Genomic DNA, 18,024 nt, shown 5'->3' on the forward strand with positions numbered 1-18,024 from the left:
GGGCCAGAGAGAAAAAGTCAAAACTGTTCAAAACCTCAGAAGTTTGGTTCTGCTAAGCTGCTTCCAGAAATGCTTCTGAGAAAATGCACAAAAGGACTGATATTTCCCCAAGTACTGTCCCAGATTCTTTTCTTCACTGCTCACACATTTTCCTCCTACTACACAAAATGTGCTCTCTAAACACTTCCTCTGTATCTTTGATGTAAAAACCATAGCCTTCAGGCCAGTCTGTTCTTAGTCACTATTTTCTAGGATATAAAGTTCTTAGGAGTAACAGAGTCATTGCCACTTTCACTCTTTATTCTCCTGCAGAGATTCCTTCATCTCTCACCTGAAATGAAGACTGGCAGTAATTTGCTCAATGCATGTAATATTTACATCATTAGCTCCCCCATCCCTAACTGCACAGCTAGACTGAATTACTCAGGTGTGGAGAGAAGCAGCTGTAGGGACACCTACTCCCATCTTCCACAAGGCTACAATGATCTCACTTTTCTCTGTTGTATTGTTTTCTCTTACAGCATGGCCCTGAGTTAGTCAAGATATGTGGGATTCCTGTGAAGCTCACATTTGGAAGTTCATTCCACTGTATGCCTTGGAAAAGGATAAACTGTGTCCTCCTTTGGGATGAAGATCAAACTCATACTGTTAGTAGACTTACAATGCAGTCTTCTTGAATGAGCACAAAGAAGATAGATACATGAGATTATGGGATTTATATCTCATGGCAGTAGAATTTTCACATTTAGTTTTCTAGAGACCAAAACAGTTGCAGGAAACTAAGAGCTCCATGAGACAGATCTTCTACTGCCAGCAATTCCCAGTGACTCCATTAAGAAATGCAAAGTCTCAGGAAGTAAGAATATGGCCCCTTATGTCCGACCCCAGCTGGACTCCTTTATTCCTCCGCAGCCAGTTTGTGTGCAGAGCCAACAGCCCGAACTGTAACCAGCAGAGCCCACCGACACGGGAGAGGTCCATCAGTTCAGCTACCTCCAACTGATTCAATCTACTGAGCACACTTCTGGCCTGCTCAGCGTGGTGGCACTGCCTCGTTAACCAGACCGCACGATTCTGGCTCGTCCCACAGACCTCAGCTTTTCCTGCTTCTCCTAGTAGCTCTTTGAAATCTAAATTAATTCTCTGCAGCTACTAGCTAGGGAAATGGGTGGAAAACATTAAGTTAAATGTATTCCTTTTCTTATGAATTTGTAAGTGTCCCCAGTCAGATAATAATTTCCAGTTAACAAGCTCTGGCTAGTCTTTAGCTATGAAATGAACAAAGTATTTATTACTTATGTTTTATATACAATGACATACTTAAGGACACACACATAAGTGAATACACTATGTCTATTTGATTAATATATATATATATCAGAAGTCCTTGATCTGTGGTTTCATTTTAACTATGCTGGATTTTCATTTGTATTCAAAAACTGAAAAATATTTTAACCTTTCTGAAATGGATCATGTTAAAATAAATTGAAGCAAGTTGATGAAAAGTGTTAATTAACCTGCTTTCGTCTCATTAAGAGTCTGTGTTTAACCTATAGGTCATCTCCTTTTTCAAGAGATGTATGGATTTGATCTTCAATGATGAGCTAAACAACCCAATCCCCTATTGATGACTGAGTCAACTCCTGAACTTCCTGCTTTTTTTTTGGGAGAGAAGAAGACAAGAAAATATCTAAAAAGAAGCTGCTGAGCTTTGTAAGGAATTATTCTAAGTCATTTTATGCAGGAGAGGTTGTAACGATGCTGACCCTGCAATATCATGGGGGGCTTAAGACAAAAATAGACAATAAAAATGGGATTTATTTTTTTAACCTTACAGGTTATACAGATATAATGTCTGAACTTTTCCAAAAGAAATTATTTTTCCCACGTTTATGTGATGAATTGGAAATATTTGTAAGAATCAGCCAATTGCTCATTTTGACTTCCTTTTTTTTGTCTGTGCAGTTACCACTTTCAAGATCCCCAATGTGACTAAAGATTGTCTGGAGGTTGCAGGGACACAGACCAGAAAGGAGAAAGCAGGGAGAAGCAGAAGAAGAATCTGTTGCATTTACCCAGAGCAAATATTTCATGCTGACTGGCTCACTGTACAGCAGAATTTGATAGGCAAAGATCCTGGAGAAGCTGCTCCATGAGAGTCAATATATTTGTATTTCTGCTTTTAAAAATATAACTCTAATAATGCTATAGATAGGTCCAAAATTGGCAGGAGAGATAGGCTGAAGATCTATGCTTTTTAATATCAAGCTCTTCACCGAGATGACTTTTATCACATTAATGGCTAAATCACACTAACTGTAAAACAGCCAAAATGAGGCAATTAGTAAGGCTTGTGACAGCCACAGAAAATGAAACGCACTAGGTTTTCAATGCAAGCCAGATGGATATCTTCAATATATTTCTTATTGTCTGCTTGTGGTAATACGTTCAATTAAACTGAGTCAGTACTACAGAAGACCATTTGAATTGCCTGAAAAAAATTAATTGTCTGCTGCAAATTTAATGAAGCTTAACAGTTATATTGTGTTTACAAGTTTTATTTGTTATGATCAGTAAGTGTTTACAAGAAAAAAAACTAACTTCATTCAGCTAGCCCTAAGAGCGAACCATCGGCATTTTACAGTTTAGTTCATTTACATGTTTCTTTGCCATTTAACTGGTTTTGTCCTTAGGAGCTGACCTATTTTTTTCTCCCCCAGCTAAGAAGCAGACCTCGTGGTGCTGCTGATTCATGAGTGTCTGTGAGTTAAGCCTCACATGACGGTCTGCCCACAACACTGTGCTACGACACATCCCCAAAGAGGCCGATGGAAATTACCCCTCTGATAACCCCATGCCCCACCCCTGGATGCTTACTATGATCCTAATCAACGATTAAGCAAGGCCACAGGCCTTCCCCAGCACAACACAGCTAATAGCTCCTGGCTGTCGTGTCTGACGAGTTCACATTGAGGAAACCCAAAGCACAAGGCTGGTACCTGGTAGGTACTGGCTTTGGGGAGGGCTTGGCAGCAGATGGGAACCTGCTTCTCATTTTGCCCCCTCTGTAATCTTGCAACAATTACAACCTTTTTCTTCAATTATCTGTCAGAAAAATGGAAATGCTGACATGATATACAGTTACTTCATCTTCCCTGGGGTGCTTTGGGGCTGACCTGATTTTTCTGAGGACCTCAGCTTCTCGTGTGAGCAGAGCTTGGAAAAAAACTACCTATTTATCAGGTTCAGGTATAACCCACAGAGAGTAGATGCACCTGCCAGCTTTTCAACACAAACAACATGAGCTCCTTACAGCTGCAGAAGGAAATTTTGGATAGTCACCTTTACTGTGGTTTGCAATTGAGTATTCATATCTAGACTACATATAAAAACAGTGTCCAGTAACTGCTAAAAACAAAACAAAAAATATATATTAAAACTTTTGACTTTTTCAGAGTTCTAATTTTTTGTGTAGAAACCCTTGCTTTTGATATCAGTCAAATACACATGGTGTATGCTACCAAGCATAATTGCAAAAAGCCCATAATATATGGACAGCCCTAAAGTGCTACTCTGAGATTACTTTAAACTCTGCAACTCCTTTTTTTTAAGTTATATGTTTTTGCTTTCAACACTAGGTGTCATGCAACTATTTTATTTATTTATTTATTTTCCTAAAGACTGAGGCATAACCAAAGGGAATTTAAATTAGATTGAGTTGAACAGTGAGGAAAGAGGAATGAAGACCTTGCATGACCTTAAACACAGCTGGGTCAAGACAGACCTCAGGAAGTGTGACAGAAAGGCTATTCATATTTCAAAATGACTGACCACTAAACCCACGACATACAGATGGTACAGAAGATGCCTGCAAATAGCTTCCTGGGACAACTTTCTGTATAACCAAAGTAGCAGCAATTTATCTGACCAGGGGAACATCAGGAAGGTACAGAGGATTTCTGGTAATGTGGACTGTGCTTAAACGGGTGAGCATATTTAAGTATCATTTATTGCATTTTCCCTGTAGTTAATGTGAAAAATCAGCCAAACATACAAATAAATCCCATCTTAATGGAAAGCTTATTCTCCCTCTTATGAAAAAAAATAACACCTTTCGCCCCCACATGCACTTGATATCCCAGTTACTCAGTAGTCAAGTTATAGCTCAAAACAAAGCTGGTAAAACTCATGGTGCTAAGTTATTTCTATTCACTAATTAAAAATGAAAGGGACAGTCATGAAAATACACATGCGAAGCTTCGTGATGAAAGATTAGCATTTTGTGCTACTGCACAGTAAAACCATTGCACGGTTCCTGTACATCCAGTTCAGGGGTGTACCCTAAAATGGACGGACACTTTATTAATGCACCCAACACTTCTGTAGCAGTAGGTAGATGTATCTCAAAAAAGCTACATGCATGTTTGACTAATGAAATCAGTAGTGGCACTATCAGAGAACTAGATCAGTTGCAGGCAAGTCCAGCATTTGCTGATCTCAGTAGCCCAAATAGCCATACAGTGAGATTTAGGGTTGTTATACGGAAGCTGTGTCTGTGATGAGGGAAATAAATCATTTTTAAGTATAAAACAAGGTAGGAACAGACCTGTACATCATCCTAAGGGTGGAACGGATCCTGTTAGAAACACACAACTCTGCTAGAGCATTAAAACTCATAATACTCTGGATATTCACCCTGGATTGACTTTATCTATGAATATCCAACAAAAAAAAGTGAAGCGTGATAATGTGTAAACATTTCCAAAAGAATAAAACAATTCTCTTAAGACCCATGAGGGATATCACTGAGAGTATGATCTTCCATATGAGTTTTATCTCTGTATTTTCTGAGTTTTATTTGTTAGACTCCAATAGCATAACAATTGAATTAATTTATGGGTCTGCACCCACACTGATGAGCACGGTACTGCCTCTGAACTATGAGCTCAGCTATTTTTAAAGTGCCAGAATAACACAGCAAAAATATCAGGTTTAAAGACAATACCACTGAAGTCTCTGACAGGTCTTTTGGGGTGTCCCTGCTCATGGAAGGGGGGTTGGAATTAGATGATCGTTAAGGTCCCTTCTGGCTCAAACCTTTCTATGATTTAATGATAATGGACCAGAATTTACAGTACTTAATCAATCTTCAGTTTTAAATGCAATACACCAATTTGATATTCACACAAAGGAATAGGCTTGGAAAGGAAAATATGCAATTTTATAGAAAATAATTTGGATCCCTGTACTGGACAAAGTCAAGACAATCAGTCTGTTCAAGCATGAGGAAAAAAGTAACCTACTGACATTAACTTTGTATTATTTTTCTGCTAAAATGATACAGATACAGGCTAACAAAAATTCTCTTGCTTTTACTGCTTTGAGCCTTCCCATGACAGTCAAAACGAGACAAGCTAATGGCAGTAGAAAAATGTTAAAAGTGCTTCATAATGAAACAGGCAAATAATGTCATCAGAACTTGCCCTTGTCAGAGATTTAACGGTATTACCAAGCAGTATTACCAGCATTGTTGCACTTTACTACCAGAACAGAAATTACAGACTCCACCAAGCGTTTGCAAACTGCTTCCCTCTGTTATAAGATACTGATAAGGGGACTGGAAAGGATGGGATCTTCCTGCTCTACACTCAAACACAACCAGATAATGAATGGTATGAGAAGCCCTTTCTGGCAGGCTGGAGCTCTTTGAAGCCATAGAGCACCTCTGCTGTCCTGCAGCAGGGATGGTGACTGCTGCCACTGCCCCTTCGTGGCTGGCTCCCAGGAACCTCCGTTTGGGTCTCAGTCATTGCTCCTGAAGGGAAACTGAAGTCTTTGCAACAGAACAGTTCTCCAAGTACACCACTTGGCGCCAACTACACCACTTAACCACCACACGGAGTCGTGCTCAAGAGGAGGGAGCTGGTGCCTTCCTTGGCAGGTCCCTGGGGAACAAATCAGGTGGTGGCTGGGACATCCCAACCAGGAGCAGCTCCTTCCCTCGGCTTCTCCTCGCACTTAGCATATTCAAGCTTCTATTGCAGCACCTTAAAATTAGATTCCTATTTCAGAGCCGCTGCTATATTAGCCAATTTATATAACTGCATTAAATACAAATAAACTTGTATTGTGCAGTATACGCCTGTTTATACTCTTTGTCATGTAATCCCCTGGTGCTGAGAAAGTCTATAGCCCTGCTATGTGTAGGAAAAATTGAACATTTAGCCTCGAGTACAGTAAAAATGGAAAAAGAAAGATGGAAAATTAATATTTATGTATTACATGTAAATACATGCCATGTTTTACATAGCTCTGAAGACAGTCTGTGGGATTCTCCTCCATCCTTACAAATTCAATCCTGCTTTTTAATTTAAAGGTCAAACCATACATGCAAGTCTGCAAGATTTTAGGTCTCAGAGGCCAGAATGGTTCTCACTGAGAACAAACCAACAAAAGAAACCCAAAACACAACCTCACTGGTTCGGGAAGCCACTGAGGCTCAACAGCTCTGACAACAGCATGTTAATACACAGCCCTATGGGCACCCATCAGAATTTCATATTTTGTAAGCTGTCTAGTCATGCATAATATGAATATTTATTCATCCCTCTCTGGTTGTTTGCCAGAGATTTATTTTAAGCTCCTTGGTTCTGGTGTAGCAGATATTCTCCTCCTCCTTCCATCCTTGCCTACACTGTCTTTGACACTGTCGACATCTCTCCCTGAGAGAGAAAGAAAATTAAAAAAAAGAGAGAGAGGGAGACAGAACCTGCAATGTTAATGGAAGAACAGAGGAAGGTTAGAAAAAATGTCTTTTGACCTTCACAGTTTTTTCCTCAATGACATAAGATGAGTTAGGAGAGAATATAAGCACATCTTAAGGTCAAAAAACTCATCAGCTGATAAATTAGTCTTTTTTACACCACAAAACTGAGTTAAAGTAAGGTATTCTGTCATATTTCTGTCAAAACTTGCCCGTGTTTTACTTAGGGCAGAGAAACTCAAGCATTTCGGTATAAAATAGAGTATTTTACACAGTTCATTTGGAGTTCAGAATAGTTTCTGCTCTTTTATACTTTTTATGGGATAGACTTTGAAATTGCATTTCTCAGCCTGCTGTTAATATCCACATCCCGGGCTTAAGAGTTTATTCTCTGCTTCATGCACACGTGTCACTCCCATTAATGCTAATGGAACCGAGTGAAAACGGAGCACTGAGGGAGAAAAAAGCACTTGCTAATCCTTTATAACCTCTCCGCAAAGCAAAGTGATTTGTAAACCATGTGAGCCCAAAGATCGGGTAGAATAGTTGCGAACTTCGTGCCCGGAGTTACTGCCTGTTCCTTGGGTGCTACTAATAAGGAGGGCATGCCGTGAACTACAGAAGCATGACTCTCTGCTAGCAGCAGGGAAACACAGTCCTGTTTTTAATGACTGGCTTTTTAGGGTGCCACAAGCAGCCAGTGAATTGCAGAGGTGCTGCAGACCCAAACCCAAGCGCGTGGACATCCTGCAGCACTGAGATATGGGACAGCATCAGCTGTGGGTGAAACGTGGACCCTCCTGCCACAAAGATGCTCCACCTCCATGGGGTACCCAGGTAAGAGGCCCAGGCTGTGTTCACCCCTTTTTTGTGCTGCCCCTTTACTCCAGGGCAGACAGTCATTGACCAACCCTTGCAATAGCAGACGTGGGCTTTGTTGCACCTGCTTTCCCTGAGCATTTCTTTCTTAGCTATTTGCTGCAGGCTCCTCCTCAAGACAACACAAAGTAAAGGCAGAGTCAGCTCGTGTGGAGATCAAGATCTTCACTCATCTCTATTTTTGTTTGCAGGGACAGGTGTGGGCATGGGCAATGCCATACAAGCTACTCAAAAATCCTGTAACTATAATACCTAACAGCATAGCTAAATCAGAGGCACACATTTTGCCCTGAGAAGGAAGCTGTTGCTGTACCAGTGTCACCTGCAGTCCATAAATACAGCAGGGGCTCACCAGCTTTATCAGCACTTGCCTGACATCACTTGCTGAAATGTGCTCTGACTGTAAAAAACAGGGATTAAAACTTGCATTGAAACATTTTAAAGTATTCCCTATACACCACACAAATAATTGATGAGAAGACCCTCTAACCAAATACTATCCATCAGTGCCAATACATGGGAGAATTGAAACTGACAGCATTAGAGCTTCGTGATTGATTTATTGCTTTGTAATCAATCATCCTGATTTGTTATCCAATATAGTTTTTTCCTCAAACAAGAAGGAGAAGGAGACCTATTATAGTGTAATAATCTATATACTCATTACCTATAACAATTCCTCAGACATAGGACTACTTATAAGCAGGCAAAAATTAATTTAAGACATTTGTCAGTGTTTCAGTGTTGCTCTGTTTCACAAATTATTACTTTAAACATCTTTGTCAAACATTATAGCTTCTGCTTTTGAAAAAAAAAAAATGGAAAAACTCAGAATGCTCATGAATAAACACCTGGATTTCCTGTCCCTGACACATGAGGCTGTTTTGCAGCTGGGAGAGCCAGAGTGTGGAAGAACCTGCAACTCCCACGAGGCCGTTTTGGCTCAGCAGTGCAGGGGAAGGAGCAGCGCACGTGTGACTGCCCTGGGAGCTGGCAGAAGCCACGGTGGGGTACTGCTCACCCACAATAAGAGCCACATTACCTTTCACAACCAGACTGCCCGTGCTGCTCGCCGTGCCAAAGTGGTTGGTTGCCACACAGGTGTAGCTTCCCGCATCAGCTTTGGTGACGTTGACAATCCGGAGGCTTCCGTCATCCAAAACTGAGATTCTGGAGAGACAATCAGGAGCAGAAGTTATGTATTTTTTATGTTAACATAAAATTCTTCTGAGTCTGCATTAATTATTAACAATTTGAACAACAGACAGTCCGCTGCCCATTACCGAGTGAGTTTAGCTGACGGAAATCTCTTAGGACGCAATTCATAAATACTGAATACATCATTTACATGAGTTTTCCATGTCTTTACTTGAGGGCAACTCTAATTTACACACCGGCAGCTTGTGTAGGTTTTATGTGAGGCTGTACTTTGGTATCGGGCGCTCACCATGACAACCCCTGCAACACGTGCTACACAGGCTACATCCGAAGGGCTCGACACTCACTGCTTAGCCATGCAGGTGCCTCTGCCGAGCAGGGCAGTGCTGCAGGTGTTTCCTTGCTACTGTCTTCCAGGAAGGCCAGGGGGTTTGCAGCGAGGGTCCCATGCTGCCAAGTTTCTCCTTCCCGCTCCCCACCCCTCTGCCTGCAGTGCTCGGCTGCAGTGGCACTTGCAGGTTAAAAAAAAATTGTTTCATTCTCATTCCCTCCCCACACAGATCCTCCCCATCCTAGAAGTGCTTCTGTGGGCACTGCTAACTTTCAGGCAGCCTTTCACAGACCTAGTGTCTGTGGTGGGTACTACAGGCCTGAGATGCTGTAGGAGACACACAGGACAGCAAAGGAGCTTCAGTGGCAGTGGAAAATTCAGGTATTGCTCACTGCAGTGTCTTTAAATATTCCTGGGGAAATTCCAGTATCAGAAGCATCTTTGACCAACATCATCACTGCAACTGGTTAGCACAGTGTTAAAAGACTGTGGTTTTAAATACTTTGCCCCGACATCTTCTCTTTATTACTCCAAGTACTTCAATGCATCCCCTATTACATTTTTGTCATTTTCTTTTTAATTAGTACATTCTTACTTCAGCGTCTAGCAACCACAGAAAATACAATTATTTGAAGACGCACAAAAATAATCTGTAGAAACTCCAGGGAAACCTTCCCTCCAGCCGAATAGCATCTCTTTTAGCAAAACACTTGGTTGTCTGCTCAGTTCCATGTCTCCTACCACAATCTGCTTTCTGCCCTTCAGCCACTTTCAGACCTGCATTGAAAATCTGGTATTAATTCCTGCCTTCTCCTACTCAATTATTTCCTAATTTAACTAATTTGAAAGAAAATGAAGAAGCCTTCCTGCATCCTTAATGCCAATCAAGCTCTGTAAAACCGGATTGAGAAATTGGGCTGGAAGAAATGTAGCAAACAATGCCTGCACTCCTCGCAGAAATGCTCGGGGCCCTGCCAGGTGAGCACTGCTGGGCAGGGAACAGCAGCGGGCTGCGTGACTTGGCACCAGCCTTTTTGTGTGGCCATGGTGTGACATTGGGACAGGTTTGTGTCAGACAGAGCGGGAGGACAGAGCTGGCTGACAGGAGCAGGACAGCTGGGTTAAACACAAGCCCAAGGACAGCCGTCCCCACCAGCCAAGGGACTCCCCAGGCTCTGCACGCTGCAGCCACTGGGACAAGCACGGTCTCCAGAGGGACTCAGGAGACGTCGCTTCCCCTAGGAGAGCTGGTGCCGGTTCCTTCTGTCACTCCATACCCTCTTGGTGGGCACATATGGGTCACCCACTCCACACAAAAATGTGACAGCCTGAGTGTCTTTACAGTGTCGGTATGGTGTGAAGAGGAGGAGGATGGTGCAAGATGCTCCGACAGCAGCCACCAAACCTCCCTCCTGGCCTCTCCCTGACCTGCTCTTGCAGCAGCACAACAAGTAGACCATCTGTCAGAAACCAGGGGCAGAGGTTATATTTCACACATCAATAACAGTGATATTAATAGAAGTTTCTCAACTGGCTTATAGGCCTCCAAATTGTTGCAGTCAGTAGCATTCACTATTGTAATTTATTTTTGCAGGAGTCCAGTGACATATATTTGCTTCGGTAGCAGTTGCTCCAGTTCAATAATTGGAAGAGAGTAGTGTATAGCTACTTGTCTCTTATCTTTACCACTGTGTTGGCACAAATCAATGCATGTATTACATTAAACGTGCACTGGAGCACAGGACTTGCCATACTGGCCTCTAGTGCATGAGCCTGGGCAGCAGCACCACCAGCAGCTCCCAAGGAATTACTTACTGCTGTTATCAATTTCAGGTCTTTGGTAACAACAATGCCTTTCTGAAGGATGAAGGTGCCCTTGGCAGGCATTAAAATTCAAATCAATATAGAGGACAGAAACAAGCTCAGCAAGATGCTCCAGCTCAAGAAGGACCACCCTACACCAGCCTTGCTCTGCCAGGCTGTGTGCACTAACTCCCTCAGCATTTCTGCCATCAAGAAATCTGAAAAAAAGTCGTATTTTAGAATGTATTTCCATGGGGTTGAGATTTTATTTTTATTTATTTTGATCCATGTGGTTCAAAACTGTCCACAAGCCAATTTCTTCCATGGGTCATTTCAATTGCATCTGTGGACAAAACTAGCATCAATTTCAAATTTTAATGTATTTTCTGTCTGTGTCTTTCCCATGCCATTGGTTTCCTATTAAGTCATCTTTACTCCCAATGTAAAATTAGTTTGCTGTTAACGTGGACTGGATAACTCTAGGGACAACCTCTGGATGAGGTCAGCAAATCCACCAGTGGCTCTGGCACAGTTACTGCTGTCTTTGTTTCTTCCCATCTCTGAGCAGAAAGCCCCAGCTGGCTGGTTTCAGTTTGAGCTCACAGGCACCTTCTGACTCTGGTAACACACTGCAAAATGTTTGGGTGGGACTTGCACCAAGTTCTCCGCACCCACTCCCCAGTGGGTGTCTATGCACGCCTCATTCAGGTGTGGTAACCAATTCCCTGTACACTCCTGTAAATTACCAGCATTACAAATAACAAATAATTGTGCAAGCTGTTTATTTTACTTTAATAAATCAGACTACTAAAATCTTAGTGTGAGTCATTGATTAGGAGGCCTTATGGTTATGTGGCTCTTTTTGCTGAAGGTGCTTTTCTACACTGAGTGTTTTGTGCCTTAATTTGAATCCAATGTGCTAGAAGTTAACAAGTAATTATTTTAACACTTTGAAATTTGTTACAGTTAGTTGAGAAAGTAAGAATGACTTTCACTGATTTTGCTACTTCACAAATTCTCTTTGCAGACGTATTTGCATTAAGGGGGAGGAAAGGCTCATTGCAGGCCATTGAAGGTTCTCAAACTGCTAATTGGCTTGAAAGCAAACATCCCCTGATCAGCCGCTTTCAGCAGTTTGCTTGAACAAGTCCTTACAAGACCCAAAGTTCAAATTAAATGAAGTACTGCTCCCTACACTTTCTCTTCTGAAAAATACCTACAAGATGTTCTCTAGTAAGAAGTTAGGAAGACTTAAAAATAAAGCACATTTCCCATAAAGGCAGATTACTTCAGAATAAAGCACTGGTTGCTGAGCACACACCACTTTAAACCACCTCAAACCCAAAAACTGAGCTATCGACCTGCTATTGAGTTCCCTGACACTGCTAACCACAGCACTGGGAGGAGGAACTAAAAATGTAAATCTGTTCTTGCACCAGTTAAAGCAACTGATAAACCGGCAGTTAGTCACTGCTGGTATCACAGAACAGACAAAGAGAAAAACATCCACTTAGAAGTATCAAGATGGTATAGGATATTTTAGCATCCTTACATAACAAAAGGTCATCTATTTTGAACATATTATATCATTTGTAGGAAAGAATCTGTTGACTTGTGTTGTCAACTGGAGATTTCAGATCCACAGAGAGCAAAGACTCAGCTGAAATTAGGAGATGAAAGGACTGGTTGTTTCCTAAACTGAAGCTTTGGGCTCTACCCCAGGAGGAACCGACCTTGTCAGATATTTGATTAGAAATCTTCTGGGGACAAAGGACCTTTAAAAATGCTGAAAACATCTCTCCCTAGCCTTCCTTGCCCAATTTTTGCCACTTCGGCAGCAAATATAAAAACTTGCAAGCTGAACACTTTATATTACCCTAAAGAAGTCTTTTGCAAAATTGATAGGCACCGAGCTTTCACACTAGCCTCTTGCTGATGCTGTACACACAGTGACTGCCCGTGCCCTGTGCCAGCTCTGCAGGAATGGAAGTGCCTTAAGGCATTTGTCTGGCTGGTTGGTGTGAAAGGAGAAAGAAGGAGAAAGATGCGTCCTTTTGGATGAGACACTTCTAACTTGCACAGAGCAGTGCTATTCACAGATACCCAAGCCAGTGAGAAAGGATCTGCTCTGGCATCACGGCCACATCTGCACAGCCCTCTCTGATTAAGGCAGCAACTCCAATTTGCCCAGGATCTTCAGCAGCTGCTAGCGATGGATGGAAGAGGCCAGGCAGACCCAGAGCAGTGTTAGGACAAATACCAGCACACAATCACTTGATCTACTACCTCGTTTTTCAAATCATGATACCTCTGCTGTATCGGTTAAGTCACCCGTCAGCAGGTTACTCTGCCCCCAGCCCGAACTGAGCACAACAGATCTGATTCATGGAGCTCACCTTGGCATCTCTCACTGCTGGGCGGAATTCCCAAGAGCAGATAAATATTTCTCAGCGAGTAACACATGCATTTAGAGATAGAATACATCCCGTTGAGATCAGTAAGAGCTTTATCACTGACTTAGTGAAAACAAGATTGAGCCCTTATTTGCAATATGAGTGATGGGTGAAAGCTGCAAAACGCCCAGAGCCCATCATAAAAGTGTTTATCAGTAATTACCTCCAGCCCAGCCCAGAGGAAATCTGACCTCTGGGTGTCTGACTTCAGCACTTGCATCTAACCAAGGCATACCTACGGTCTGCTGCTTGGGTCGACCCCATGCTGTGATACAGTATTTGCCCAGAGATTGCAGACTCACAATATTTACTGCAACATCTTGCTCCACTGTTTAATTAAAACAATTCAGTCCAGGAACCAAATATACCAGCTCTGCAAAGCCAGGGATTGATAAATCTCATCTGTACCTCGCGGGCTCCAGGTGAAAGCCTTTACAGGGTAAGTGGCATGCTCATGTGCTGACCTTCTCACAGGGAATTACTTGCTCACTCACATCGTCTCCGCATCACCGATACAAGATTTGCACCAGACAGATGATGCTGCAGGTATCCCTCAACACACTCTTGTCAGCATGCCCTCTATTTTTCTGTTCAGCAGATGGAAACGTGTGGAATAAGAATGGGCGACAGAGGCAGTGCATATGGCAGGCTGCGTGTGACAGCAGCGGTTTTCTTCCCCAGGGACACAGGGTGCAGGCAGGCAGCCGAACTGCTTGACTGCAGATTACAGCTGGAGTCTTTCTTTGGAGCAAAGTACTCATAATTATACTGACCTTTTTTCAAATCTCACATGGTTTTATTAGCTCTGCTGCAATGAAATAAGGTATGTTGCTTCTTATCTGATAATTTCAGCATTTTAATTTAGGAAATACAAGCATAACTACACTTGCTTTCACTGTTGATTAAACACAGACATCTGAAATATTTCATGCTTCACCAAGTGAATATTTTTAATTTTTTTTCCCCCAGGAAACAATGCTTAGGATGTCCGATCCTTTTTCTATTACAGGGAGAAAAGATGTCTTAGAGCAAGCATTTAAATGAATGTCAGTTGGAAGAAACACACACTGAGTGCAATTTGAGATAAAACTACCATTGATCCCTTCATGTACAGCCTTTGTGGCAGTGGTTGACATGGCTATTGAAAAGGGACTGCGGTGCCAGAGTTCTTCTAAGAGATAATCCGTCTTCTGAGAGAAGATTTAGGGTAAATGTACCTGTGAAAAACAGTGTATTTCAGCCTACATGATGAATGGCTTATTGTCCTTCCTCCGGAGCCTCGCTTGGGCTGGGGGGTGGAAGCAGCAGGAAAGGAAAGGCACCAGGCAGAGCAGCCTGAATTCTCGGCAGTGTGTCTGCTCAGCCCTTACCCAGCTCATATGCAGGAGTAGCGAGAGCAATTTTTAGCCTAACAACAACTTTGCTTTGTGCCACAACTCCACTACAAATGTAAATGATTCCAGGCAATTGCATTATTTATCAAATTATTTCTATCACATGTCTTTGCAGCAGTTTATTACCTTTTTAATAATGCTTCCCATGCAATGAGGCAGCGACTGGGATTATTAAAATGATCTCATAAAAGCGGTATTGGCCATTAGGCTATTTCAGGAAAACACGGAGATTTAGAAATGCTCACGGGTCTGAATGCAGAAGCCTGGCTGCGAGGGAGGATTTACTGCTCACAGCCCTCCCTGAGCCAGGGACAGTGCTCACCAGTACCTGCCCGTCACTGTGAAGGATGGGCTGCTTCCGAGCACGGTCCACAGCCAATAATTCCTGTGGCCATGGGATGCTCCCGCTGTGTGTGACTACAACCTTTATGTGGCACAAATAAATAACAGTAAGGTTAGAGCTGTCTGCTTGATAGCATTAATCCCCATTACAGTACGCGCTGAGGTCAATGTGGGCTTTGCAGGGCTCCACTCAACACCCTGGATGGCTGCTAGAGTGTGCAGGGAGGTAAGGACAAGAGGACAGCCCTGATTGTGACACCCCAGCTTCGGGCCACCTGAGATTTCCCACCCTGTATCAACACAGATGAAAACACCGTTATCTCCCTGTGCATGGATGGGACTTTCCAGGCTTGGGCTTCACCCACCTGTGCCCCCGATAGTGGCTCTGGCCCCAAACATTTCTGCCTAACTGGGAAAGGTGCGAAGCGGATGGTGTCCCTGCTGCCACCACGCCACCATGTCCTGAGGGCTAGGGCCAGCAAAGCACCATGAGCAAGGACAAGTTGGATTCGTGTCTAATCTGGCCATTAGGTTGCATCTGAGTGAACTGCAGGAAGATATTGTCTGCTGGAATGGCATTACAGTGGTTTTTATTTGATCATCCATCTAAACCCATAACTGGTATTGACAGCCAGACGACGCAGGCAGCCTTTTACAGATACACAACTTCTTGTCCAGGACCTGTTAGTTTTGATTTAGATAACCACCTACAGCTGCTTCAGTACTTATTTGTCTATAACTACTTGTCTTTTCATGGTTCACGGAAAAGTCTGAGCTAATTTAGAGCCTCAGTCAAAGCCCATTTAATTTAGTACATGTCTTTCTCTTGGTGAAAGCAGGCATTAGATAAGGCCTTACTTATCCATGACAACTGGCAGGTCTCTTAACAGCAAACTCACTATAATTAATTTCCAGGTAAGAACTATATTTGCTCAAAATAAACTGAGCTAAAATCCTGCTCCACTTAGTTTAATAGGAAAGTTTCCACCACCTTTGCTGGAGCTGTGTCTTACATGGGACTGCAGAGCCTGAGGATGAAGTGGACACAGGGCAGCAGGACAGCCAGGGCCTCTGTCCTGTGGGTGTTCTTGACCTCTAAGGCAGGATTCTTAAATATATATATATATATTCCAAACAAACACTTGATGGCAAAGGCCAGGAAAACCACCTTTGCTCTGTTTTTACCAGTACATCTGAGTCAGGAAGGACACCAGAAGGTTTCCTGCTACAATCAGGGCAACTGGGAATTAGCAAGAAGCCTGTGATGTACACAGTTTGGGTTTGTTTGGTCTTTGCTGTGCTCTGGGACTACGAGGAATGCACAAAGATTTAAAACAGACCTTTTCAAAAGCCTTTCTTGGTAACAGCTGCTCTTACCTTGCTGCATCACAAATACAGAGTATTACATTATTTTTTATTGATGTGGATCTTATTTGAGGGATGCAAATTGTGTGTAAACTTGTTTTCATCTTATGCTTTTCATTTACAGGCTTGCTAAGGATGAAGAATTAAAAGTGAGGAGAGTACAAACTAAAATTCTTTCTGATTATTGTAAAAAAAACAACCAACACTAAAAAACAGTAAATATTTTTCCAGAGATAAAGAAAAATAGAACACATTTTGCTCGAATAAATGTTTTTGAGAAAAAAATGGGGCCCTCCTTGACATCCAACAGCATAACTCCACTGAACTCAGGATCAGTATAAACGAGTGATGGAGCTGGCATCCTAAATTCTTCCCACAATTTTATTTTTCAGCAAACTGTTTACTTGCACTGACAGAGCAGTCCAAATAAATAATATAGCACCCAGCATATATTAATATCTATCAACACAAAAGCTGTGTTTTGTCATCATCCCCCTTTTTGCCCAGAAATTTTAAAGGCAAGTGTGGAACTGATGAAACCCTGTCCTGAAGGAGTGGGCAGGAAAGAAGCGAGCATTTACAGCTATTAGAGACTTCATGTAAATTGTTCAGAGATGCCTAGGGTCATAATTCAAATATAAAAGTATCCCTGGGTTATCTGAGAAGAACAGTTCTCTACAAAATATCTTTCTTAAGGGATGCTGATAACAGGAAGAAACAAATGAAAACCAAACACAAACACAGCCAGGGACCCCGAAGGAAAAGAGGAAGCTGTTGTGAATTTCAAATAATAGAAACCTTTAGTCTTCTCTCCCTTTACACTGTTTTTTCATTACACACAGAATTAAAATAAATACAGTAAGAAAGACCCTGTCATGAAAATAAATATTTGAAGAAGCAGATCTGAGCAAAGCAAAAGGATGCTCGTTTTTACAGCTTTCATTCCTTAGACATGAGGCAATAATTTGAGCTATCTGGGAAGATTTTCTGAGTCTGGAAGGGTCCAATGGTGCAAAGAGCCAATTTTCCATTGATTTTGGTGGGAAACGAAGACCAATCTCCATGGGAAACTGCCCTTTTAGCACAGCTCTTGCAGTTTATTTTTACAGATCGAGTTGGCCGTGTGTCACAGAACACGAAAGCAGCACTGGGAAGGAAGGGGTGCTCAGGGTCCTGAGCACGCCCCTTGCACAGCCCAGGCCCTGGTGCTTCAGCAGCCCCACATCTTCTCTTCCTGGCTGGCACGCTCACAGACCACCCCACAGAAGGCTAAAGCATCCATGTGTGCACAGCTGCCCACCCATGGGCATGTAGCTCCCCACCAAGTATTCTCGCACTCAGAAGCGAGGTGAACCTCACATAAAAAAGCAGCAGGTGCTTTGAAGCCGCTCCTGCATTCGCTCTACCTAATGTTCGGTGAAATATTTGCTATGCTCGTTCTTCCACAGCAGTGATTAGAGCCAGAGGCATGGAGATTAAGTGACTTCTCCCAGACGATAAAGAGGGACGGTGCCGATCTGAGGAATCAAATTTGGA

At 42.5% G+C, this 18,024-nt stretch overlaps 1 protein-coding gene and 1 long non-coding RNA gene across 7 annotated transcripts in view; one reads left to right on the plus strand and one right to left on the minus strand.

The window, feature by feature from the left end:
- LOC137862358 (contactin-4) overlaps positions 1–18,024 on the minus strand; it is a 295,385-nt gene that overhangs the window by 26,747 nt on the left and 250,614 nt on the right. For all 6 annotated transcript variants that reach the window (XM_068694353.1, XM_068694348.1, XM_068694349.1 and 3 more), the window contains one exon: positions 8,685–8,812. In XM_068694353.1, coding sequence (XP_068550454.1) covers positions 8,685–8,812 — 128 coding nt within the window. The remainder of the gene's footprint in view (positions 1–8,684; positions 8,813–18,024) is intronic.
- LOC137862360 (uncharacterized) lies at positions 13,416–15,670 on the plus strand. Its single transcript, XR_011100206.1, has 2 exons — positions 13,416–14,210; positions 14,357–15,670. It is a non-coding gene; the product is annotated as an uncharacterized lncRNA (long non-coding RNA).

The sequence above is a fragment of the Anas acuta genome, chromosome 11, assembly GCF_963932015.1.
Source record: "Anas acuta chromosome 11, bAnaAcu1.1, whole genome shotgun sequence".
NCBI classification, from domain to species: domain Eukaryota; kingdom Metazoa; phylum Chordata; class Aves; order Anseriformes; family Anatidae; genus Anas; species Anas acuta.